The sequence below is a fragment of the Phoca vitulina genome, unplaced genomic scaffold (assembly GCF_004348235.1).
Source record: "Phoca vitulina isolate PV1807 unplaced genomic scaffold, GSC_HSeal_1.0 scaffold28, whole genome shotgun sequence".
NCBI lineage: Eukaryota > Metazoa > Chordata > Mammalia > Carnivora > Phocidae > Phoca > Phoca vitulina.
In genome coordinates, this window is record NW_022589731.1 from 19462047 (window position 1) to 19487092 (window position 25046).

Consider the following 25046-nt stretch of genomic DNA (forward strand, 5'->3'; position numbering starts at 1 on the left):
TGCAGTCCTGCCCTCTTGGTGCTCAGAATGGACGGGCTAAAGTCTACAAGCGCGGCTGGTGTTTTGTTCTCAGCACCTTAAAATCAACCACTGCACAAAGTGCTGGTTAAGACCTTGTGCTCTGAAGTCCTCCTGCCTCGGTGTGAATCTCAGTCCTGCCACTTCCACCCTGTATAAACTCAAGCAATTTGCTGAAATGCTCTGTGCCTCAGTTTCCCCATCTGCCAAAATGGGGGCAACGCTCATTTCTCCCTTAGGGTATTGACAGTGTTTACAACAGGACCCAGCACCCTGTGTGGGCTCAAAAAAAAGCGAGCACTTAACAAATGTTAGTTATCAGTATATTTAAAACAATGACTATTTGGCAAATTATGGAAATATGGGCGCTTTATGAATTATCCCACATTCTACAAAATTATAAGGAATTACAATACTATTCCGGGCACTTGCTGCCACATTTTCCACAACTTCAAATATCCAGAACAGAGTTACAAAATCTGAAAAAAGAGGAGACTCCTAGTCTGAAGTTCTCAGTAGGAATCCATGTTGTCCCCTGGGGGATAGTTGGCAAAGTCCGCAGACATTTTTGGCTGTCCCAGCCGGCACATATGTGCTACTGACAACGGATGGACCGAGACCAGGGATGCTGCTCACCATTCTGCAACGCCCAGGACAATAACCACCGCACCGCAAAGCAGTGTCTCCAAAGTGTCAGCTGTGGCAAGACTGAGAATACCCGGCCGCGGGCTGAGAAGACGAGAACAGAGCTGCCACAGAGCCTGGGATTGTCACCCCGAGAGAATCACAGAATGTGGAGGAGTTATCCCCATGCTATTCCCCCGAAGCCTACTTGACTCCGACTTGGAATTAAATTTTGGGCTCCTGGTTTTGGGCCAGCCTGGGTATTTTGCCTCTGCTGCCGATCTCAGCTCTTCCTGAGCACACTAGACCTTCAATTAAATGCAGTAAGGTGTCAGGGGATTGGAAGGCCCCTTCCGAAGCTGATTCAACAGGGAAGTGACAGCCACCTCTGCAAAATCAATTATGAATTTGTAAAGCAAGCGCCTGGAAGGATTCAGCGAAAGAGGAGGGGCCAGTCCCAGAGGTGTCACCAAATTTCAGCACAGAGCAATCCGTGATGTCAGTAGGACGTCTGGGAGACCAAGAGAAGGGTACACTCATCCCTTTCTGTTCAAAAATGCAGGAAAGACTTCATAAATGTTGGAGAAATTTCTATCAGAAGTTGTTGGAATAAAAAGTGGGATTCCTTGGAGTATAAGCTAGTCTTGAAAACACCACTAAGATGGAATGATAATTTGTACACTACAGAGCTCCATAAGTTAAGAATTAATATAATTTTCTCTAGGCAATTAAGTCATACTCATCATTTCTTTACCAAATTAAAAAAAAAAACACCAATGCATCTAACAGACTAAATTTTGCTTAAGATAAATGTGGAAATTATTAAATCCAAAACAAAGAGAAAACCTGATACTAGCCACTTAAGATCAAATGGGATTTTTCTGAGGCACCTGGGTGGCTCAGTTGGTTAAGCGTCTGACTCTTTCTTGATTTCAGCTCGGGTTGTGATCTCAGGGTGGTGAGATCGAGCCCAGGCTGAGTGTGAAGCCTGCTTAAGATTCTCTCTCTCCCTCTGCTTCTCCCCCTCAATCTCTTTCTCTCTAAAACAAAGAGATTTTTGTTTCAAGATGATAGAGTAAATGTTTATTTCTCTGCACTCTAGTCTCAAAAACTCCCCCCAAAGAAAACAAGATAAAGAAATACAATCTGACAAAATTTTGTCAGATCTCTGATAAAACTAGAAGACATTTATAATCTCCAAATTACAATATATGAAGATAGAAATCAGATGGAGGAGTCCCGAATGACTCAGCAAGAGAAGGAGATGCAAGCTTACAAGGGGAACACCAGTGAGAAGCAAGTCACCCAGGGCTTTAAAAAGCCCTGAAACTAGACTCCTGGGTAGCATGAAAGGCGAGGCAGCACTGAAAACAGGGAACTGATTCAAAACATGTATAAAAAAAATAGATTCCCACAGAGCTCTGTCTACAGATCTCCCTACCCCACAGAAGACCTGAAATTTTTCTCTTTAAAAAACCAAACAATCCTAGAGGCTCTGGATTTGGGGGCTCCAGACACAGGAGGGCAGATGTGATATGATGGATAAAAACCGAGAACTCAGTCAGTGGATAGCAGCAGACTGAAGAGTGAGACACCCTAGCTCGCCTCCTCCTCCCAGCTCCAGGACACAAGGTAGCCAGGCTTCCAACAAACAGAAATTAAATAAACTAAAAATGTAATGGGGAACAGAAGAAAATCTCAAAGAAATTATAATGACTATCCCTTGAAGAAGCTCTTGCCTGCATAAAACAAAAGAAGGATATTCTTAGAAAGGAAAAAGGAGCTCTTGTAATGTGAAAATTACAGTAACAATGGGCAATCAAAGAAAAATAAGAAGAGCGGGGGAGGAAATTATAAAAAAAAAAAATACTATAAGCAAATAATGTCCCAGATCTGTAAGGTTTAAGTCTCCAAAACACTAAGAATCCACTATGATGAATAAGACCCACACCCAAACATATCTTTATAAAACTTCAAAACATCACACATGAAGAGAAGATTCTAGAAGCTTCCAGAGAGGAAACAAAAAATAAAATAAATATATACAACCAAGCCAAAGGAATCCGCATGGTACCAGAAGTCCTAGTAGCAACATCTGAAGCTCAAAGAATGGAGGGATAATGACTTCAAAATTCTGAAGGAAAAGACTTTTCACCCATGAATTTTACACTCAGCCAAACTGTCCATTGCGATGGTAAAATACGTTTTCGGATTCACAGATCCCCCCAAAATTTCTCATGCCCCAATTCCATAAAGCTGTAAGACGAATGCGCTCCACAAAAATGAGGCAGAACACCAAAAAGAAGATACAAGATCCAGAAATCAAGGGTGCCAACATAGGAGAGAATTCCCCGAATGAGGGAGGAGATAGTCCCAGGAGAGCAGCTGTATAAAGATCTGGAAAGCAAGCCATTCGCAACACAGCAGGTCAAGGGCTCCTGAAGGAATGTCTTACAGAAACAGAAAAAACAACTCTGAGACCAAAAATCACTGAACAGGTTTGACCTTATAGAAAATTGTATTAAGGGGTATTTTACAGACCCAGACCTATTACAGGGCACGGGAAATGTTTTTGTTTGTTTGTTTGTTTGTTTTAGGTCTTTTTTTTTTTTTTTTAGGTCTTTTTTTTTTTAAGATTTATTTATTTGAGAAAGCGAGAATGAGAGAGAGAGAGAGAGTGTACATGACGGGGGGAGGGTTAGAGGGAGAAGCAGGCTCCTTGCTGAGCAGGGAGCCCGATGCGGGAGTCGATCCAGGGACTCCAGGATCATGACCTGAGCCGAAGGCAGTCGCTTAACCAACTGAGCCACCCAGGCGCCCCGGGAAATGTTTTTTAAAAATACAAGCAGCTCTAAGAAAACAAAAAGGTGTCAAGAAAGGATACAGAGGGCGCCTGGGTGGCTCAGTTGGTTAAGCGACTGCCTTCGGCTCAGGTCATGATCCTGGAGTCCCTGGATCGAGTCCCGCATCGGGCTCCCTGCTCAGCAAGGAGCCTGCTTCTCCCTCTGACCCTCTCCCCTCTCATGTGCTCTCTCTCTCTCATTCTCTCTGTCTCAAATAAATAAATAAAATCTTTAAAAAAAAAAAAAAAAAAAGAAAGGATACAGAGTCTATCTCCCTTGGCTCGAAACTGCACTATTTCTGGGCTCAAGTTGTAAGCACTATTTACACAGTCCTAATAATGAAAACCTTTAATGTAGATTTACCCAAAATTTGAGATACAATTTCACTGGAAGGATTAGAGGTTAAGGTAAAGGGATCATAAAAATGAGCTGAAATTTTCATCCTCTATAATATGAATTCAGAATAAAAAGTCAAAAATGTGCAAACCAATACATATCAATATGTGCATACTATTTAGAAATAAGTATTTGGGGCACCTGGGTGGCTCAGTCGGTTAAGCACCCAATTCTTGGTTCCAACTCAGGTCATGATCTCGGGGTCATGAGATTGAGCCCCGCATTGGGCTCTACGCTGGGTGTGGAGACTGCTTAAGATTCTCTCCTTCTCCTTCTGTCCCTACCCCCACTCACCTAAAAAAATAGAAATAAATATTTAAATTCCCGAAGAAACAATTAAAAGGAGTTTGGAGTAGTTGCCTCACTCACAGCATGTGATGGCTTCAGGGGGTGGGTGGGTGTGGGGGTCCACAGGCAAGGCACCTTTGTTTTTTATTTTTTCCAATTTTATTGAGTAATAATTGACAAATATAATTATATATTTAATATATTACATAAATATATCAGGCATAAATATCTGCTATACTTAAAGTGTACAATGTACATGTACATTGTGGAATGATTACCAAGATCAAGATAATTAACATATCCATCACCTCCGGGTTAACTTTTTATGTGCTGCGAATGCTTAAGATGGGCTCTCAGCAACTTTCAAGTGTACAGTACCATATTATTAACCACAGTCGCCCGCTATGCATTAGATCCTCTGAACTTATTCCTCTTACAACTGAAAGTCAGTACCCTTTGTCCTACACCTCCCCACCTCCCCTCCCCCAGCCCCTGGCAACCACCATTCTCTTGGTTTTTTTTTTAATCATCCTTCAACACTCTGATTCTCAAACTACTTGCTTACAAAACTGATTAATATAAATTCTAATTTTAAAAAGCCAAGGGAAAGGCAATGACATAAAGCCTGATTTGTTTACTCTTCCATTTTCCAGGTGTCTACAGAGCTCCTACTACATGCTAGACATCGTGAAAAGTGCCCTGCCTTACGGTATATATAGAAAAAAATGAATCTCAAAATTACTATGCTGTTATAAAGTCACTGATCTGCACTGTAATTCATAATCATGGGCTGCCTCTCTACAGAAGCATCTGGAATGAATTAAAAAGTTATATCCAACTGAATATAACTATTTAGCAATTCCAGGATAACTTACTTAGAGCTGCCACTGGGCAGACACAGCCCAGGACTATCTGGACAAAAACAGAATAATGTGACGGTTATTTTAAAATATCTTTGAGAAAATCTTAGAAGTACTCACTGAAACCTTACATGTTACCAACAAGGTACCGCCACTGGACAGGGGGTGGCCTTAGCTAAAAATATTAGATGTGACATATGATTAATAGAGTTAATCTCCCATATAAGGGCCATCATTTTGCCAGTATATCTCCGGTAAACCTCTGTGATAGACCTTTGATAAACCCATAGAACTGCCCAGGTACAAATCAGCTAATCCTTCTGCAAATCAGCAGAGCATCTTGTCCCAGTTCAGACCTCAATCACCAGTAGAGCTGGTTGAAAAGAAATATTCATTGTTTTTGAAGTGATTGTTAAAACCCAAAATCAAAGTCTTAAATAGTTCCTTGCACTGGTCAATAAATACCTAGAGCTTGAAATTTCAAACACTTTCAAGTAAAATCTATTAAATATACTATAAACCACTTGTTGTTTAAGAAAAACTCACTTCGTTTCAGGTTTGTATCTGCTGAGACATGTGGTTGAATTCGCTTTATGATAACACCTAAGTTTTCTTCTACTAACAAGTGAGTGCTCAACTTAGCCCATTGGCAAATGTTCTTTGTCGTCATATGAGTCATCAACTTCTCTCAGATATTGTATTTTTCCTGCTTCTTTTGTTGTGCTTCATCTTTGAGTACTGAGCTATTTTCTGGCTTTTAAGTCCACGCCTCCTCTGAAATATTTTATTTATTTTTGGAACTATAAGTGATTTTTACTCTTTATGTACTCTTTTTGGGGGTTGTTTGTTTTTGGTTTTTCTGTGGTTGTTGTTTCAAGTTCTTAAATTCCAGTTAGTTAACATAGAGTGTGATATTTGTAGCAGGTGTAGAATTTAGTGATTCAACTCTTCCCTGCATCCCCCGGTGCTTATCACAAGTGCCCTCCTTAATCCCCATCGCCCATTTCATCCATCCCCCACCCACCTCCCCTCCAGCAACCCTCAATTTGTTCTCTCTAGTTAAGAGTCTGTTTCCTGGTTTGCCTCCTTTTTTTCCCCCTATGTTCATCAGTTTCATTTCTTATCCTCTACAAATTTTTTTTTTTAAGATTTTATTTATTTATTTGAGATAGAGTGAGAGAGAGTGCACAAGAGGGGGTAGGGTCAGAGGGAGAAGCAGACTCCCCACTGAGCAGGGAGTCCGATGTGGGACTCGATCCCGGGACTCCAGGATCATGACCTGAACCGAAGGCAGTAGCTTAACCAACTGAGCCATCCAGGCGCCCTCCTCTACAAATTTAAAGGTATGTCTTTGTTTCAGTGATTAATTTAATAACTACATAACTCACATAACATACCTTTGTGCAATATGCTTAATTCTATATTTTCTTAGAAAGTCCCTGTTGACTCCCTACTATAGGCAGTGAGGAATTCATTTCTACCTGCTGCTATGTCCTCTTCTTCTCCTTCATCACCTAATTTCATTCATCATATTCTTAACATTCCCTTCAAAGTTTAAATCAAATACACCTTTCTATGATTTACCAGCTTTTTAATAAAGTTTTCATTGAATTAAAAAAAATGTTTCTATGTATAAGGATGGATATTAACCAGACTTACTATGGTGATTATTTCACAATATATACAAATATCAACAATATATACAAACACTGTATCATTGTATTGAACACCTGAAAGTAATATAATGTTGTATGTCAATTACACCTTAATTAAAAATTTTTTAAAAATTACTCCCTTAAAGAATCTGATGTTTACATTATGTAAAAATATTAAAATCATTTTAGTAACTAAATAGTAGTCCTGCCCAGCCATACTTTGGGTTTCATTGTGCTTCACTTTATCACACTTCACAGATACTGTGTTTTTTTAGTTTGTGGTGGGAAGCCAAAAAATTCATTTGACTCACTTTATGGCAATATTCACTTTATTGAGGTGGCCTAGAACCAAACCCAAAACATCTCTGAGGTATGCTGTACTGGAATTAAATTTATTAAGAACCAAAGAAAAGGTAATTCTGAAATATGATGGTAAAGCTGGAGAACAGATACATGATTTTATTGTTAAGTTTCAATAAAAGTTGAAATAAAATTCTTTAGAAGTAAAATATATACAAAAAAGTACACAAGTCCTAAGTTCAATAAATTTTACTGCACACTCACCCATATGTCCACACCCACATCAAGATGTAGAACATGACCAGCTTGCTACAGCCTCCCTCTGGCCACCTCCCAGTATCACCTGCCCCCCAAAGATAACCTCTACTCCGACTTCCATTTCCCCTGCCCCCCAAAGATAACCTCTACTCCGACTTCCATTTCCCCAGGCTGGTTTTTCTGTTTTTAAATTTTACGTAAACGAAACTTACCATAACTACTCTCTTGTGTCTGGCTTCTTTTGCTCAATGTTGTATCTGTGAGATCAATCCATATTATCGCAGGTAGCAATAACTTACTCTTTTTCGCTGGTGTATAGTATTCCATCGTACGCATATAGAGTGACTTATTCATTGTATGTTGATGGGCATGTGTCTTGTTACCATTTTGGGCTGTCATGAATAATGGTGCCATAAACCTACCTGTCCCTGCCTTATCATGCACATATGAATGCATTTCTTTTAGGCATAAGAGTAAATTTGTTAGATGAACAGGTATGAGAATGTTGAGCTTTAGCAGATACTCCAAAAACATTTCCAAACCTGTGCTATTTTACATTTTCAGCACTGTATAAAAGTTTCTATTGTCCCACTTCTTTGCCTACACTTCATACTGTCCATTTTCCTTAAAGGATATGTGCCATATCTCATTGTGTATTTTGTATTTCCTTGATGAATAATGATTGAGAACATCTTGTCTTGTTCCCTACAACCACAGGGCCTTTGTACATAACATTCCTTTTGACCTGGAATTCTTCCGTCTCCACCAATCCTTTGTCTGATAACCTCTTCACTTCTCGTCCTGCTTCAAGTGTTAGCTCAAGTACCCACCCACAGGGAAGTCTCGGTGATCTGCAGTCTGAGGCAGGTTTACTGAGCATAGAGAATCACAATGTTATGGGTTCAATTATGTCCTCCAAAAAGATAAATATGAGTCCTAACCCCTGCAACTTCAGAGTGTGACCTTATTTGGGAAAGGGGTCATGCATGGCAGATGAAATTAGCTCAGTGAAGATGAGGTCAGACTGGAGTAGGGTGGGCCCTAAATCTGATGACGGGTGTCCTTGCAAGAAGGGGAAATCTGGACACAGAGACAGACACACACAGAGGGAAGATGATGCAGGGGCACATGGGGGACTGCCATGTGACCCTAGAGACAGAGATGCGAGTGATGCAGCTATAAGCCCAGGGACACCACGGGACGCCCGGGCCACTCTGCTCCAGCTACACCAGCCTTCTGCTGCTCCGTGGTAGCGCCACGCATGTGGTCACCACAGGACCTTTGCTCAAGCCATTCCCACTGCCTGGAGTGCTCCTCCTACACCTGCCTGACTCCCTGATGATCTCCTTCAAGCCGACTCAGCCCCAGGACCACCTCCTCAATGAAGCCACCCTTGCTTACCTTTAACAACAGCCTGTCCCCTCCCCAGAGCCAGCCCTCCTGACCCCCGCTGCCAGCTCTAAGTCTGTTGTGTTTTCTCTCCATAACACTCACCACCTTCTGACACACTAGAAAAGCTCTATTTTATTACATTCCCTGCTTTATGTGCCTCCCCCACTAGAATGGAAGCTTTCAGATGGCAAGGATCTGTGTCCGTTGGGTCTGAAGTATCCCGAGCACCTAGACAGAGCCCACCACTTGGCAGGTCCTCCCTAAATATTTGCTAAAATATCAGCACTATTTCTGTTCTTGCCCCTCACGGTTTCCCCAGGAGTGGAGGTAGGTTTGTGTTAATGAAATCAATCAATCGACCGATCCCCCAGTCAATCAAAGTGTCTGCTCTGATCTCCTTTCTCTTCTCCTTTTCAATTTCCTTATCTCCAAAACAGAGTTTTCCTCCGAGTATACTGAAGATGAAATATCAATTTAATGAGATTTAATAAAATAGTCAAGAAAATTCACATAGCAAGTAACAGAATCCGCATCTGAACCAAAAGGCCTGTGGTTTCTTAATAATCTGTGGTTCACAGACTGGGGAGCCCCAAAGGGCCCCTTCCTTTTGTTTCCCTGTTCTTCTACTCTTTGCCCTTCTCGGTTGTTTATGACCTAAGCTTCTGGAGAATAAGAACAGTGCATTATCATCATTCTGGTAAATTCTCCTTTTCAATTTTCCAAGAGACTTATGATTTAGAATATTTGGTCCTGTTATTCACATAAAAATCTAAACATCCAAAATTCCAGCATTTTGGCCTCCAAACACTGTCTCCCAGACTGCTTCTTAAAGCCAGATAGAGCACAAATCCCTTTATCGGAGCAAGCAGGACATTCCTTGGTTTGGAAGCCATCCCCACTGTGATTACTTCTGCCTCTGCAGCACCTAGCGTATTTACAGCCCCCACTAGGACCTGCAGAGTTTCAGATGGGTTTGGTGCAGCCAGAATCAGACTGGAGGCTGAGCACCCAGAGAAGCGGGACGATCTGATGGGACAGACAGGCTGGGGGGGTCAGAGGACTCTGGGTGCAGATGATTCCATTGATAAGCACGAGTGGGGCAGACACAGGGTGACATCTGAGAAAACAGTGCTACCCCAAGTGGCCCCCACATTTGGGCAAAGTGGGGCACCAGGTGTCTCAAGGCCAAAGGAGACAGGGAGACAGATGATGAGATGTGTCCACGCACATCAGCTTGGACACCAGGATGAAACCTGGTTCGACTGCTCTATAACCGACTTCAGGCCTTCCCATGGGGGTGCATCCGAAGCCACAGGCGTCGGCCGTCTTCAAGGCTTACACCTCATTTCAGGTACAAAGATTATGAGAATGTTGGAACCGGATCCTAATATCAGCATCCAGGTGCTCCAGAGAATTCCTTTAAGAGAATGACTAATAAGAGGAGCTGTAGGGCGCCTGGGTGGCTCAGTTGGTTAAGCGACTGCCTTCGGCTCAGGTCATGATCCTGGAGTCCCAGGACTGAGTCCTGCATCGGGCTCCCTGCTCAGCAGGGAGTCTGCTTCTCCCTCTGACCCTCCTCCCTCTCATGTGCTCTGTCTCTCATTCTCTCTCTCTCAAATAATTAAATAAAATCTTTAAAAAAAAAAAAAAAAAGAGGAGCTGTGGTTGGTTTCAGTGGTACTGAGTAATGGCTCGGACAGATGCTCTCATTATAACCAGACATTTCCTCACGAGAGAGGTACCAGAGGTGAACTTCTCTCAGGGGTCAAACTCCAGTGAGACAAGACATGGGCCACAGAATGCCACGTGACCGTGAGCAGGCGCCACTGAGACATCTGGAGGTGTTCATGTAGGGCGCCAAGTTTTTTCTTGTGACCTCAAAATGTCAACTCTTTCTTCAAAACGCTGATCTGAGTACAGACTGTCTTGCATTCCCAGCTCTAGGCAAGAATCGTGGTGGTATCCTGAGTTCCAGCCACGCTCTTCTGATCCATGTCAGGCTCCTACTTACCATAGCTTTAGAGTCTTAAGAATGAAATCGAAACCCAGCCCTCTGAAGTGGCAAGGGATGCTCTAATTTGCTCAAGGATTTGCAGCGATGAAAGCATCTGACGTAACAACAGTTGGGGGGATAAATCACTCAGGGAGTGGACTTGGACTCCACCTTGCTTAGTTTATGAGCCATGGAACATCTCTTGGGGTCTTCAGAAGATTCTGCAAGGACAGGACAGGAGATGAGCTGCCATTAAATGACCTACCTGGGTACAGAGCCACCTCCTCAGATCGACTAGAGGCAAATGATGATCCAAGAGTGACTTTAGAGCTCATTGCCGAAACCTTCTCTTTGAGACTTAAAATGCTCATTTCTACTCTGCCTGTGACTGCTCCTGGAGCAGAAGAAGTCCATGGTTGTTTCTAAATGAGACCACGGGCTCCCAAGTGGGTTGGTGTTAGAGGATCATGGGCAGGCTGGAAGGATAATCAAAGGTGAGAGGACAAGCCTATGCCATCCTGCTGAACTGGATCTCTTCCTTGAATTCTTGGAAGATCTGTCTTCCCTCAATAAAAAATGTGAACTTGGGTTTCTTCTCTAAGCTTTTATTATTAAATCAACATCAGTAAAATTCCACTTGCAAAAAAAAAGAGGTTATAAGTGGAGTTATAAAGTGCTTTTATTCTTCCAAAGTCTTCTGCTTAAAATGAGGAAAGAAGAGTGCCAGAGACTGACGGTGTGTGTGTCCCCTCACAGTTTGTATTTTGAAACCAACCCCTAAGGTGATGGTGTTAGGAGGCAGGGTCTCAGGGAAGTGACTAGGACATGAGGGTGGACCCTTTGTGAGTGGGATTAGAGCCCTTATAAAAGAGGGCTCCAGAGCCCCTAGTTCCTTCCACCACCTGAGGACACAGAAGAAGATGAAGGAGGTGGCCATCTGTGAACCGAGAAGCCGGCCCTCCCCAGATACCGGGTCTGCTGGCATCTTGACCTCAGACTTCCCAGCCTTCAGAACCGTGAGAAAGAAGTTTGTGTAGCTTACAAGCCCTTGGACATAGGATATTGTCATAGCGGCTCAAGAGGACAAAGACAAAGAAAAGCGTTTCTACTATAATGTGGCAAATGCAATTCAGTAGAAGCTCCGTCTGCAACGTGTGCACTCTGAAAACTGAGGTCACAGGAAAAACAAGAGTTCTAGCCAGACTACTCAAAATCTATGTAATCAGAAGACTAAAAATTAAATACAGCCACAGTGATAGGACTGGACTTTAAAAAAAAAAAAAAAAAAAAAGGAGCTATAAGTGAAGGCCGCGTGCTTGAAGGCGGGAGAAGGAGGAGAGGAAGCAGCTAGGCTGCGAGGACAAGGGCGAGGGGGCAAAGGAACTAAGCTACAAGCACCCGGAAAGAGAGCACACGACCCCCGTGCGCCAGAGGAACACGAAGCGATGAGCACCGCGTGCACGAGGCTCTGCGCTCAGCCATGTTGCTGCACTCTGGGGTCAGGGGCTGGGACCGGGTCCCACGAATCATTCACGTACTGGCAACGAGGGCACACGAACCAGGGCTACTTCTGGGTCAAAACGACGTCAGTGCTGGTCTGGCCAAGCGAATCTACAACAGCAGAACCACAGCGTGCCAGCTGGCCCCGCCCCCTTCACGAGGCGTTCGCGGTACCCCCAGTCTCCCCAGTCCCCCCAGTCCCCCCAGCATCGCCGCGTCTGTGCAGACACGTCTAATAAGCACACACGTGTGGGCAGACGCGGCGGTAACAAGTGTGGGAACACCCAGAAAAGCAAGGTTCCCACCATCTGCAAGATCATTTGGTGAGGGTGACAGGTGAGCCAATGGGGGTGAGATCACGGTCAGAAACGAGAGGTGTACGCGGTCGAATCATCACCCACCCCGGGTGGACCGCGGCCGAGCCTGCGGGGGCTGGGCAGGCACAGGGCTGGGCCGCCCCGCTCACATCTTGAACGACGGCAGTTGAACAGTTTCTAATTCTGACACCGTGGTGTTTCTCGCGCATCAAATCCCATTAGCTTGACACACCTACAAAATACTCCTCAGTGAGACCGATGATATTTTTAAACCGCATTTCAAACGGTATGTGTGGGAAGATGTATTTTAGAGCACCTGTGGCGGGGAAATCAGGCTTCATGGGGCACCGATTCTAGAAGGTAAGAACCACAATAGGGGCCCCAACCCAGTCATTACTTCCCCGTGGGGGCTGTGCTGAAGGCCCTCACACGGCTGTGGGCAACACTCCACCCTCTGTGGTTAACACCACCTCACCCACGGGGGTGGAGGCACCCAAGGGCTGGGGGGAGGCGGCTGGCCTGTTAAAGCAGCTACTTCACATTGTAAGAGCAGGTGCAGAGATTTTGTTCGGAGAGCATTTAGGAAATGATATATCACTGAAGAAAAAAAAACTAAATCCCCATAAGGACAAACAGCACTGAAGAGGTTTTCAACGACTCTCCTACTCCCCCTTGCCTCAAGTCAGGACGGTGGGTCTGTCCACACTTCTAGCCCAGGGTGCCTACCTTCTCCCTGGGCTATGCCTCCCTTGGGTGAAGGATGAAGTAGCCAGGAAGGATGACGAGGACCTAAGGACAGCCTGGCCAGCTGCCTCCTGGCTGGATGACCGTCCACCACAGGGCCCTCCTGTGGGGCCCAGTAAAGGCAGGGCAGGGAACGCCCTCCATCTCCCCTTCAGCCAGGTCTTCACATGACCCCCTCTGTGCATGTCCTGTGTGCCGGGCGACATTCTGGGCTGGGAGGAAGGGAGAGGAAAGACCAAGCCCCTTCTAACCTGGGGCTTCTGCTCAAGCAGGGGCAGATAACACCCAAGGAAACAGCATTCAGGGAGGGACAACACCCCACAAGAATTAAAAGGGGCAAATCACACAAGGCCCGCTGGGAGTTTCCAAGAGAACCTGGAAGCTACCAGAAGCTATGAGCAGAAGTGAAAAATGATCCAGTAAATGTTTTAAAATTATAAACCGGGGCGCCTGGGTGGCTCAGTTGGTTAAGCGACTGCCTTCGGCTCAGGTCATGATCCTGGAGTCCCTGGATCGAGTCCCGCATCGGGCTCCCTGCTCGACAGGGAGTCTGCTTCTCCCTCTGACCCTAACCCCTCTCATATGCTCTCTCTCATTCTCTCTCTCTCAAATAAATAAATAAAATCTTAAAAAAAAAAAAAAAAAAAAAAATTATAAATCACCTAATTTCACTGCTCAACAAATCCCGTAAGTTCTCGGGACTCCCTCTTCTCTGGTGAGGCAGCAAAGGCTTGGAGCCGTAAGATAACAGTTCCAAGGTCCCAAAATCTAGAAGTGTCAAGTCAAGGCCAAGGTCTGAACTCCACATGCCTAGGACCCTGCACTATGACCCCCCCCCCGCCGCCCATGCTCCACCCGCCCACTCTAGGAGTAGAATTCCAACTGGAACAACACAACTCCTCCCCCTACCCCACCAACAAATTCAGGACTAACGGGGCCTTCCAGTTTTTGACTGAAAGCATGGATAAATGTGAACACTTCCTCTTTAATAAAGGATAACTTCATTTATCGAGAGAGCATTCAAGACCTTAGCTGACAGCTCCTCTCACTGCTACACAAAACAGGCCCACACCCATTGGGATCCAGCCCTGCTAGCCCCGAGTTTACTTCCATGGAAGCCTGGACCCTGTTCACGGAGCTGCAAGCCCTCCCATTATTACTGGTCACGCTGGTGAAACTTGGAGACTTCATCCTCTTGAAAAACAAAATGTCCAGTTGCACACATCCAAATGTTTCTTATCAGCTGTTATTAAAAAACAATACTACTTGGGGTGCCTGGGTGGCTCAGTCGTTAAGTGTCTGCCTTCGGCTCAGGTCATGATCCTAGTGTCCTGGGATCGAGCCCCACATCGGGCTCCCTGCTCGGCGGGAAGCCTGCTTCTCCTTCTCCCACTCCCCCTGCTTGTGTTCCCTCTCTCGCTGTGTCTCTCTCTGTCAAATAAATAAAATCTTTAAAAAAAAAAAAAAACAAGGGCGCCTGGGTGGCTCAGTTGGTTAAGCGACTGCCTTCGGCTCAGGTCATGATCCTGGAGTCCCTGGATGGAGTCCCGCATCGGGCTCCCTCCTCGGCAGGGAGTCTGCTTCTCCCTCTGACCCTCCCCCCTCTCATGTGCTCTCTTTCTCTCTCTCTCTCAAATAAATGAATAAATAAAATCTTTAAAAAAAAAAAACAATACTACTTATATAAACCAAACTTCGGACTTCATGAAAGTTAGTTCTAGAAACATTCTGCCGGAATCCCGGCCCGCAAAGTGGTGCCGGTGGAGCGGCTTCAAAGTCTCTGGGTGCGGCTGAGTGTCGAGGGAGGAGGGCAGAGCGGACGTGGGGAGTCGGAGCTCGGCTCAGACACCCTGGAGCCCGTGAGCTCCTGGGCAGGGGCCTCGGCTGCCCTCGTCCAGTTCCCCCGCACAGCGGCTGCCTGCAGCATGCTTACAGAGACCACCGAGAGCACGAGGTGTTGGCGCTGTCGCTCAGAAGCTGCTACCCTGGATGGCCCCACGTCTCAGGGATGAAGGACCCAGGAGCTGGATGAGATGGCGCGTGCGCAGAAGGGGTTTGGAACACACTCGGAGTTATGGAGCAGCTGGGGAAAGACAGCTAAGATACTAGAGATGCACACAGGACAGCCCATGACCAAACACTGAACTGGGATGGAATGGTAGGAGCTGGAGCAGGAGGGAAAAGGCCTCGTGCATGGGCTGGTGGAATAACGCCCCCTCCCCAACAGAGATGCCAACTCACTAATCCTGGAACCTGGGAACAGTCGGGGCTATCTGGTAAAAGGAAATGAAGCTTGCAGATGTAATTAAGGTTGCTTGAGATGGGAGATGATCCTGGAGCATCCACGAGGGTCCAATGTCATCGTGAGCTCCTTAAAAGTGGAAGAGGGAAGCAGAAGAAGGATCAGAGGCTTAGAAAGAATGCAGGTACCTCTAGAAGCTGGAAAAGGCGAAGAAATGGGCCCTCCCCTCCAGCTCCAGCAGGAACACGGCCCGGCCCACACCTTGATTTAGCCCAATGGGGCTTCTGTCCTCCAGAACTGGAAGAGAGTAAGTGTGTGTGGCCTACGTGGCTGCATTTATGATAAGCTGTTAGAGCAGCATGAGGAATTGATCATCATGGATGCTGCAGGACTTACGCTGCCTGGCAGGGTGGAGGGCAAGGGGTTGCAGGCAGGGGACCTGCCTGAGAAAAGGCAAGAAGTCAAGAACCGCATGGTATATAAATTGTGCAAGGAGGAGCTCACCTTCCTGGAGCAGGACCCTGACAGTAGTAAGGGCCAAGGTCACATGACCCTTGAGCCTCAGAGGAGGAGGCCAAGACACAAGATGCTGGGCTCCAAGAGAGCCACTAAGGGTTGGACCTGGGGGGAGCCACAGAACAGTCTGGAAGAGATGTGTGTGTTGGTGAGAAGCACTGGTTGGGGCGGGGAAGAGGAACAAAAGCCACTGGCTGCCAATGCCTCCTGGAGTCCAGCGCCCTCCTCCTGCCCGGTCCAGACAGATCACACGAAGGGCACGAGCTCAAGAGGTGGAGGTGGGCCGACCCGGCTCCAGGTACCGGCAGCATCCTTTGTACTAAGTGCCCTTTGCAGAAGACACGTATCCTGAGTCTCATCTCAGGGCTGTCTCTCTAAGACGAGGATCTGAGGCATCGCTCTTCCTGGTGGGAGAGGTGGGGCTAATGCTTTTGAAACATCATACAGGGTATCCAACCCAAGCTCAACCAACCACGGGCTGCGTCTCCTGCCTGAGCAACTAGCAACGCAACCAAAATCCTTCCTGTCGCTGGTACCTGGATGTTGAGTCTCCCTCGATGTGCCCCGAGGCCGTAGCGCTTGGAAGTAGATGCATGAAGCTGGAAGTCTGTGATTTTTAAGGTTTCCAGACCAAGAGGTGGGCAACCTAGAAAGGACAATGCTCGTTAAAAACAAAGACAGATGTTCAAAGGCAAGTTTCTGGTTTTCTAAATCTACCCTCCCGCTTTCCAATTTGCCCCTGAACCCCTACCCCCCAGCGCAGCCCACCCCCCAGGCATGTCCAGACAGACGCGGTCAACTCAAACGTCAACAGTGTGCCAACTGCCCCTCTCGTCGGCATTTCCTCTCTGGCTGTTTGTGCTCTGATATTCCTTCTCTCTGTTGCTGTCCATGCTACTGTCTGAGGCTGTTTCCAATTAAGGATCCTTCCACAGTGTGACTCAGCCAGGGAGTGCTATTGGTTAGAAATTTCAGAGCAATCCCGTGGTTGAACTCTGCAAATTAATCAGAACTCGTTGATTTTGCTTCAGCAACTCTGGCCTTTGTATTGTGCATGCTAATGAGCAAGGCAATATAAGTAGAAAAAAAAAATCTATTGTTTCCCATTCTTAGCAAAACTGGTAGTTCTGAGAACAGCTACCAAACACAGTTTGGTCCAAGCTGCCCCTGGAATAAGATGCTGGCACATGGGCAGGCCCCTGGCAAGCCTCCCTGTCCAGACCAGCGTCCCTGTGGGTAAGAGCTTTAACAGCAGCTCTGGGGCCGGATCCCAGGCCTCGGGACTCCCGAGCTGCTATTCTTACTGCCCAGCCCGCCGTGGAGCTAGAAGTCTCCAAGCGATGCTATCTGTCTCCTCAAATCTGACCTTGGTGAAAGAAAACACAAACTCTGGAGGAGAAGCAAAAGCTATTTCTACTACAAGTGTGAGAAATCCCTCCTGTAAGAGGCACGTTTAAAAAGCTATGCGGCTCACTGCTGAGATGGGGACCTGAAGAGGTGGGGGTATCTGTCCATCCATGACAAACCCCTGCAGGGAAAAAAAGCCCTCTGGCCTCAGGATACTGGGGGAGCCTGGCAAGACAGGAGCCATGCTGGGTGTTCTGCGGGCCGCTGGGGAAGAAAGTCGGTCCAGGGCGGGGCGGGGGGGGCGGGGGTGCCTGGGTGGCTCAGTTGGTTGAGCGTCTGCCTTCGGCTCAGGTCATGATTTCGGGGTCCTGGGATTGAGCCCCGCATCAGGCTCCCTGCGGCAAGTCTGCTTCTCCCTCTGCCCTTCCCCCGACTTGTGCTCTTTGTCTCACTCACTCAAATAAATAAAATCAAGAAAAGAAAGAAAGAAAAGAAAGGGAAGGAAGGGAGGGAGAGAAAGAGAGGGAGAAAGAAAGAAAAGAAAGAAAAAGAAAAGAAAGAAAGAAAAAGAAAGAAAGAAAAAGAAAAATGTCGGCCCCGGGGGCTGTCATCAGAGGCACTCAGACCCGCCAGGCCCCGAGACACCATCCAGTCCTCCCCTGAGGAAGTCCTCAAAGAGGAAGCCAAGGCCCTGAGACTGGAGGTGAGCCTTCCCAGGCATCCCTGCCAGCGACAAAGCTGGACCTTGGATCCTGGCCTCCAGATTCTCGGCTCTGGGCTTTCAAACACTGCCACGCTGCTTCCCTGGCCCTGCCCACGTCTGCCACGCGGCTGCCTGGGTTGGTACACATGCATCAGCCATCTGTGCGGGGGGGGGGGGGGGGGGGGGGGGGGGGGCCTGGTGCCCAGCGTGGTGAGGAGTACCAAGAGGGGGTAATGGTGCCACTGCCACATGACGCAGCAGGAGACCCCAGGAGGCTTCAGGTGGCACCGTGAGCAACGGTGCTCCAGCTGGATTCTGCCAGAGGGGGGGCCACGCCTCAAGTGGGGGGGGGCCATGGGAGCAGGAACCAGGCAGTGAACGGGGGCAGAGGGCGTGGATCCAGTGGGGACCACAGAATGAATGGGGAGGGCATGCAGCCAGAGCGGGGCGTGTGGCCAGTGGGGATCCAGGCAGCAAGCATGCCTAACCACCCAAGGCTGACCTCACAGAGGGTATTCTAGTTCTCCTAACACCCCTCCCCCACTAGGATCTGCCCTAGGCACTTTCCAGGCCTGGAGGACACAGGGGTCTGACCCACGTGGGTGGCATTTCCTTGGTCCCAATGCTAAAAGAGTAATTCTCCATCATGCCTACTGGAAATTGACCAAGTATCTGATGACTGAGCAAAGACATTTCTTACACGCTTACTCAGAAATCCATGCTGCCTGCCTCCACCAGCCATGCCTAGTCATGGAACCTGTTCATGCTGACCCAGCAGCAGCCCCACCTGCCCCTCCGCAGCTCAGCCCCTGGGCCCAGGCTGGGAGCGAGCAGGAGCCCGAGCCCCCAAGAGGTCCCACTGTGGCCTCAGGATGGACAGCACCTCCTCTCCATGCTGCTCGCCTCTCTGAGCCATATCCCTCCGGCCTCTCAGACCCCAGTGGTCACTGGTAGGCACCTGAGGCCCTGGTCCAGATTCAGGGCAAGGACTGAGGGTCAGGCTCACTTCCTATACTCTCTGGGAGGTTAGATTCCAGAATGTCCTTCACCCTGCCACTCAGCCCTGGCCCTGACCCCAGGCTTGGGGCTCCCTCAGCTGGAGATGCTACCCACTGTCCCCAGTTCTCACCCCCCTCCTCCTTGTCACCTAGCCCCAGCCCACCCTGCTTCAGACACATCAGCATCCTCAGGAACAACCCATATCTCCTGGGCCCCGACACCAAACTGGCTGGTCAGTGGTTCTGCTGGACGATTCCCTGTGTCCTGGGAATGGCCTCTGCATCTCGATTCTGCTAGCTACTCCAGCCTTGGTTTCAGACCCTGACAGGGAACAGGGCACTGGTCTGTCCCTCCCATGTCACGGTGCTCAGAAGCCTGGTATTCTCACATAAGCAAGCATCAGAAATGCAAAAAGGATTCACTGCCATTTCAATGAAATTCTTTCATAGCTGTATCAAACGTGTTCCCATCCCCTGGTCCCTCCTTCTGAGCAGAAAACACAGCAAGTGGTGAACTCCAGATACTTCATCAAGCTAACACATTCTATTACTCATTTAGATAGTCAGATAGGCAAACTGACAGATGGACCACACACACACATATTATTTACTAGTTAAATAAGGAAGAATAATTGCTACCCAAAGCATTTCTTCCAGAAAAAGAGAATATCTCATATGCACATGAATATTATAATTCAAAAAGGAACTATGTGGGGGCGCCAGGGTGGCTCAGTCAGTTAAGCATATGCCTTTGGCTCAGGTCATGATCCCCGGGTCCTGGGATGGAGTCCCGCGGGGGGGGGGGGGGGGGAGCCCCTCCCTGCTCAGCAGGGAATCTGCTTCTCCCTCTCCCTCTACCCTTTTCCCTCCCCGCCTTGTGCTGGCTCTCGTGTGTGCATGCTCTCTCTCTCTCTCTCTCAAATAAATTAATAAAATCTTTAAAAAAAGGAACTACCTGAAATACAATTGCATATTCACCAAAACCACTCATATTGATAAGTGGAAGCTCCACACATCCTCTCACCAGGATACACAAGGGGTGAAAAAGAAAGTGCCCCTAAGTGGGGTGTTTGTCGACTGCACATCTAATATCAACCCAAAAGCTCGATGCCTGCCCTCCCGAGGGGCTCAACCATCATGCACACGAAGCCAATGTGGCGTCCCACCGAGCCAGCACCCCCATCCAACAAATGTCCACTCTTGCCCACTCTTGAGATGATGTGACAGCACAGGCCAGAGAAGCCACTCCTTCGGTCCACAGCACAGCTGATGACGTCTTTGGTGAGGAGCCCAGATAAACACACACACACTCAGCCTGCAAGCAAACGCCGGCTTCCCTGAATCCTAATAAGGATTTTTTTTTTTTCCTTATCAGAAGACACTATCTTCAGAGAATTTGGTTTTGTTTGAAGCCTTGTCTGTCGTCCATGCCATTGCTAAAGACACTAGAGACAGACCCACACTGGGAAAGGCCACGGCAAAGTTGCCGACACACGAAGGTCGTGAGGCATCTCTGGTTGTTGTTAGAAACCAACCTTAACTTAAGCAGGAATGGGGATCGCTGGGGACACAGCAGGAAGCTCCCAGGAGGGGCCGAGGCAGGGGCACGGGACAGGTGCAGGGTAGAGCCCCAAGAGCCCTCATCACCCAAGCAGCAGAAACCACGAACCGTGTGCCTCCAGAGGATGGGACAGACCCCGCCAGCACTTCCGGTCACACCACCCCTCCCGAGAGGCCACACCCAGCTTCACACCGCTCGTCCCAGGGAGGGCCTGCCCCCTGCAGGCCAGTCTGCCCATCAAAGTCAGGTGCTGTCAGCAGGGGGCGGATGCCAGTCTCTGGTTCCCACCTGCGCACATGGGAGGGGCGTCTGGAGCTGCCTGCGCAGCCCTGCAGCCCAGTCCCTCCCTGCACCGCCCTGCACCGCCCTGCACCTCGTGGAACCATGGGTTCTCCAGCTGTCTGCCCTCACCGCCCAACCCCACATCCCCCTCTTCTCCACCCCTCCCCTTCTGGATTTTGCATTCTGCACTCTGGTTTCTGTCCCCAGGCACGGCGCCACGGCTTCATCCACGCAATGACAGATGCCATCTACAGCAGCAGGTGAGGTTTCAACTCAGGACCCCTCCCGTGAGCGTCTTTGGAGACCGGACCATTCCACAACCTTCCATATGTGAGGCCTGCTTGGCAGCAGAAGCCCGGCCGGCTATGGATGCGAATATCATCACTGACGTGTCCCCACCGTCCTCCCCAGCCCACTGCCGAAGAAGGACGCAGCTCAGCCCCTGGGCCCAGGCTGGGAGCGAGCAGGAGCTCTCCAAGGCTGCAGTGACTTTCTCCTCCCCCTCAGCATGCTGTCCCCGTGATGAGGGAGCAGAAGGCTCGCTGAGGACAAAGCAGAAGCTGGTACCCTACGCTCCCCCCCCACCCCGCCATGTGGTACGTGTGACATTCCTCAGGCACCCCTGGCTGCCCTAAAGGAAAAACAAATGGTTAACTGATAGAGATTACAGTCTTGCAGGACAGGAGTCTCCCTCAGTTTACCAATGTCCTAGTGATTTACAAGGAAGAAGCTTTCTTATCAATAGCCTAACTTCCAGAGACCCATAACTCAGTTCCTGAAGCCCTAACATCACCCTCCCCTCCATAAAATTAAGGAAGGCTGAGGCAGAAGGAAATGTAAATAACATGGAATTTCTTCTAAACCTAAAGCCCACTGACAAGGACGTGTGATAGGAGGAATGTAACATTCCTCCAGGAAACTCCCAACTGTCTTCATATTAGTTCCTCATTAGAGGGGGGAAACAGCCTTGGCTTGACAATAACCAGGCCTCCAGTATCCTGAGAGTCTTTAGCATATGACAGTCCTTTTGGACACCCCCTTTTTCCTCACCTCCCCAACTCCTGAGTGTATAATCAGCCACCCCTCACAACCCTGGGGCAGCAGCTCTTTCTGCCCATGGGTTCTGCTCCCGAGCTTTAACAAATCACCATTCCGCACCAAAGACACCTCAAGAATTCTTTCTTGGTCGTCGGCTCCGGACGTCACCCCACTGAACCTCACCTATATTCCAAAATTGCATCATTTGCACACTCAGATGGCAGAAGCCCCAGGAGGGGTCATGGAGACAAAGCACTATTGCTGTCTTTACCCACGAAATTCCCCTCTGCCCCACCCCCACCGGACGTTCTCCTTCCTTGGGGTTCATCCACTCCCTTCCTGCCACGACGTGTCTGTTTCACATGGGCTTTGCCTGATTCCCATGACCATCAGCGGAACGTAGCTCAACACACATTTACAGCATCCCCACCCGCAGGGCGCACGGTGCCACTCGGCCGAGACTACATGCTACACCAGCTGGAAGTTCCCTGCCTTCCCCAGAATCACATTTACAACTTTTTTTTTTTTTAAGATTTTATTTATTTATTTGACAGAGAGACCAAGCGAGAGAGGGAACACAAGCAGGGGCAGAGGGAGAGGGAGAAGCAGGCTCCCCGCCGAGCAGGGACTGAGCCACCCAAGTGCCCCTACAACTTTTTTTTTAATTAATAAAATGTTGAAACATAAAGCAGTTAAACACAAACTCTCTATCCCACATGCCTTGATGCAAGGATCGACGAGGCAAAAATCCCAGGTCAAAACCATGTTATTCTGGACAAAAAGTTCCTAGGCCTATCTTAATGGTTTACGCTGAAAGTCTGACACAGGGATCTCCACATTTAGAAAAACGAAAGGTTTTCCTATACTGAAGGACGGGACAATGAAGGACAGGACAAAAAGCTTTTGATTTGGGGCACCTGGGTGGCTCAGTCATAAAGTGTCTGCGTTTGGCTCAGGTCATGATCCCAGGGTCCTGGGATCCAGCCCCGCATCGGGCTCCCTGCTCAGCGGGAAGCCTGCTTCTCCCTCTCCCGCTCCCCCTGCTTGTGTTCCCTCTCTCGCTGTGTCTCTCTCTGTCAAATAAATAAAATCTTTAAAAAAAAAAAAAAGTTTTTGATTTAGAGATTCTTAAGTAAATTCAAAATACAGAGTACAGCAATGTCCACATTAAATACTTAACTCTGAAGAATTTCAGTATATTTCATTTTTCCCCTCTTCTTTCTACCCTGGGAACATCATCCTCAAGACTTTTGGCAGGTCTAGTCAAGGTCCACAATGAGCAAAATGAGCTGCCCCTCCACCTTGGTTTCACCCGCAAAGCGGAACAATACTGCATTGGAAAGAAAACTACAGAGGACAATTAAGGAACCACTGCCAAGCGCACTCAGCCGCTCAGGAGAAAGGTGTGGGTAGGAAACCAAAAACATACAGAACAGTCTGGAGGCCTCATACCTAGCTGGGCGAGGCGTGTGCCCCATGTTGCTATAGCACTAAAGTCCCCCTCAGGTCCCCCACCCTGCAGAGGCCTACAGAGGGGCACGGGGACCATTCCTGCCTCCAGCTGCACTCCGAGCTATCAAAGACCAAAAAGTCATACAAAGAAAAGGAGCCAGAAATGGCAGGCTGTACCACATCTGGCCACCAGGCTCCACGACCTTGGGCCAAAGCTCCAGACCGCGTCCCACTCCTTGAGGTGACATCTGCAGCGCTCCCATAACTCATCTGGGCCCTGGTTTTGGACACAACAGGGGACTGCTGCTAACATAACCCCAGGGGCAGAAAGCGGCCAAACAAAATCCACAGAATGAATCAGCCTCCGCATCTTCAAAACCAGAACTCGAGGAGGGCAGAGAGGGTCAAAAAGAGACAAACCATCAGCCCAGCTCTAGTCCCTGGCTTGTCCAACTGCTGGAGAGGGTCAAGATAGTGATCCTCAGACCAACATGAGACTTCTCACTGGCGACCTATGCTCCCCAGGGCTCCACAAAAACAAACTGGAATCTAGAATCCGCTACCAATCAACCATCCAGGTAACTAAGGGCATTTTCAGAGATACAATACTTAGAAAATGTACCCCCTCCCACCAGAACCAGAGACTCTTGCTGAGAAAACTTCTGGAATAAGGAGACAGAGACACAGAGACCCGTAGACACACACACAGCAGATGGGAAGAGCGGATCACTCCATACAGTAATTTCCCCTAAAAGAAGCCCAGAGAACTCTCCAACCAAAGCGCTCCGGCGATGCAAGGTTAGAACAAGAAGTCAGAATTCCTTTGGTTTTAAATTCTCAGAGAAACATCCTGCCCTGTCCGAGGAGCTGTTGACCACAATACCACCCCCCACGTGGAGGGCTCATCTGCATCCTTCCGAACACTTCACAGACGGGCCAGGAGTGCTGCCCCAATTAGCAAGTAAAACAGAGAAGAAACAAGTGCTTCGAAGCTCAATTTAAATGTCCACGATCGGAAAGTCAAAAGGCCAGAAGCCGGAACTGAAATATGCTTGTATTACAACCAAGCCTGTAAGGTTGATGAAGGAGATCACTGCCAGGCTCACAGAGTGCTGGGAGTCCCTCAGGAAGCTCAGGCCCCCACCCTCCCAGCTCAGACCCAGACAGGCTGCACTGCAGCTGTGGACCAGGGACTCCATAGGGACCCCACAGCAGCCAGAGAGCCCCCCACAGCACTGTTCCCTGCTCCTCCTACAAAACAAACCCACAAAAAAATCCTGTATCATCAAATCAAGTTTTTGTTGTTTCTAAAAGGAAAAAGATTAATCCTCAGAAGCAGGTGGGAGAGGAGAACATGAAAATGGGTGGGAGAAAAAAGACTTCAGGAAGATATTAGAGAAAACAGATGTGTCATAACCAGAAGGAAAGAGGGTGACAGTCATCAAAGATGACTCCACGTGGCTTCTAAAGGCAGCACGACTCTATGAGAAGGCCCTGTGCCGAGCGGGCACCGTCCACCAGGCCTGGGCCCTGTTCTACCTCCCCCCTCTGACAAGCACACGCGCACACATGTACGCTCCATTTGATCTTCCCCGAGCTTAAATTCTCTGTGCTGTGGCCACTTCACAAAACGGCTGGGAGGACCATGCACGATGCCCTGGTCTCCCAGTGGAGGACCCAGCGGCCAGAGTTACAGGGCAAGGTCCAAATGGAGGGTGT

General features: G+C 48.2%; 1 protein-coding gene across 1 annotated transcript in view; it reads right to left on the bottom strand.

Annotated features, from left to right (window-relative positions):
- The window catches only part of LOC116643933 (inactive carboxypeptidase-like protein X2), a 52120-nt gene that overhangs the window by 2046 nt on the left and 25028 nt on the right, over window positions 1-25046 (bottom strand). The window contains exon 3 of the mRNA XM_032423014.1: window positions 16483-16592. Within this exon, the coding sequence (XP_032278905.1) occupies window positions 16483-16592 (110 nt within the window). The remainder of the gene's footprint in view (window positions 1-16482; window positions 16593-25046) is intronic.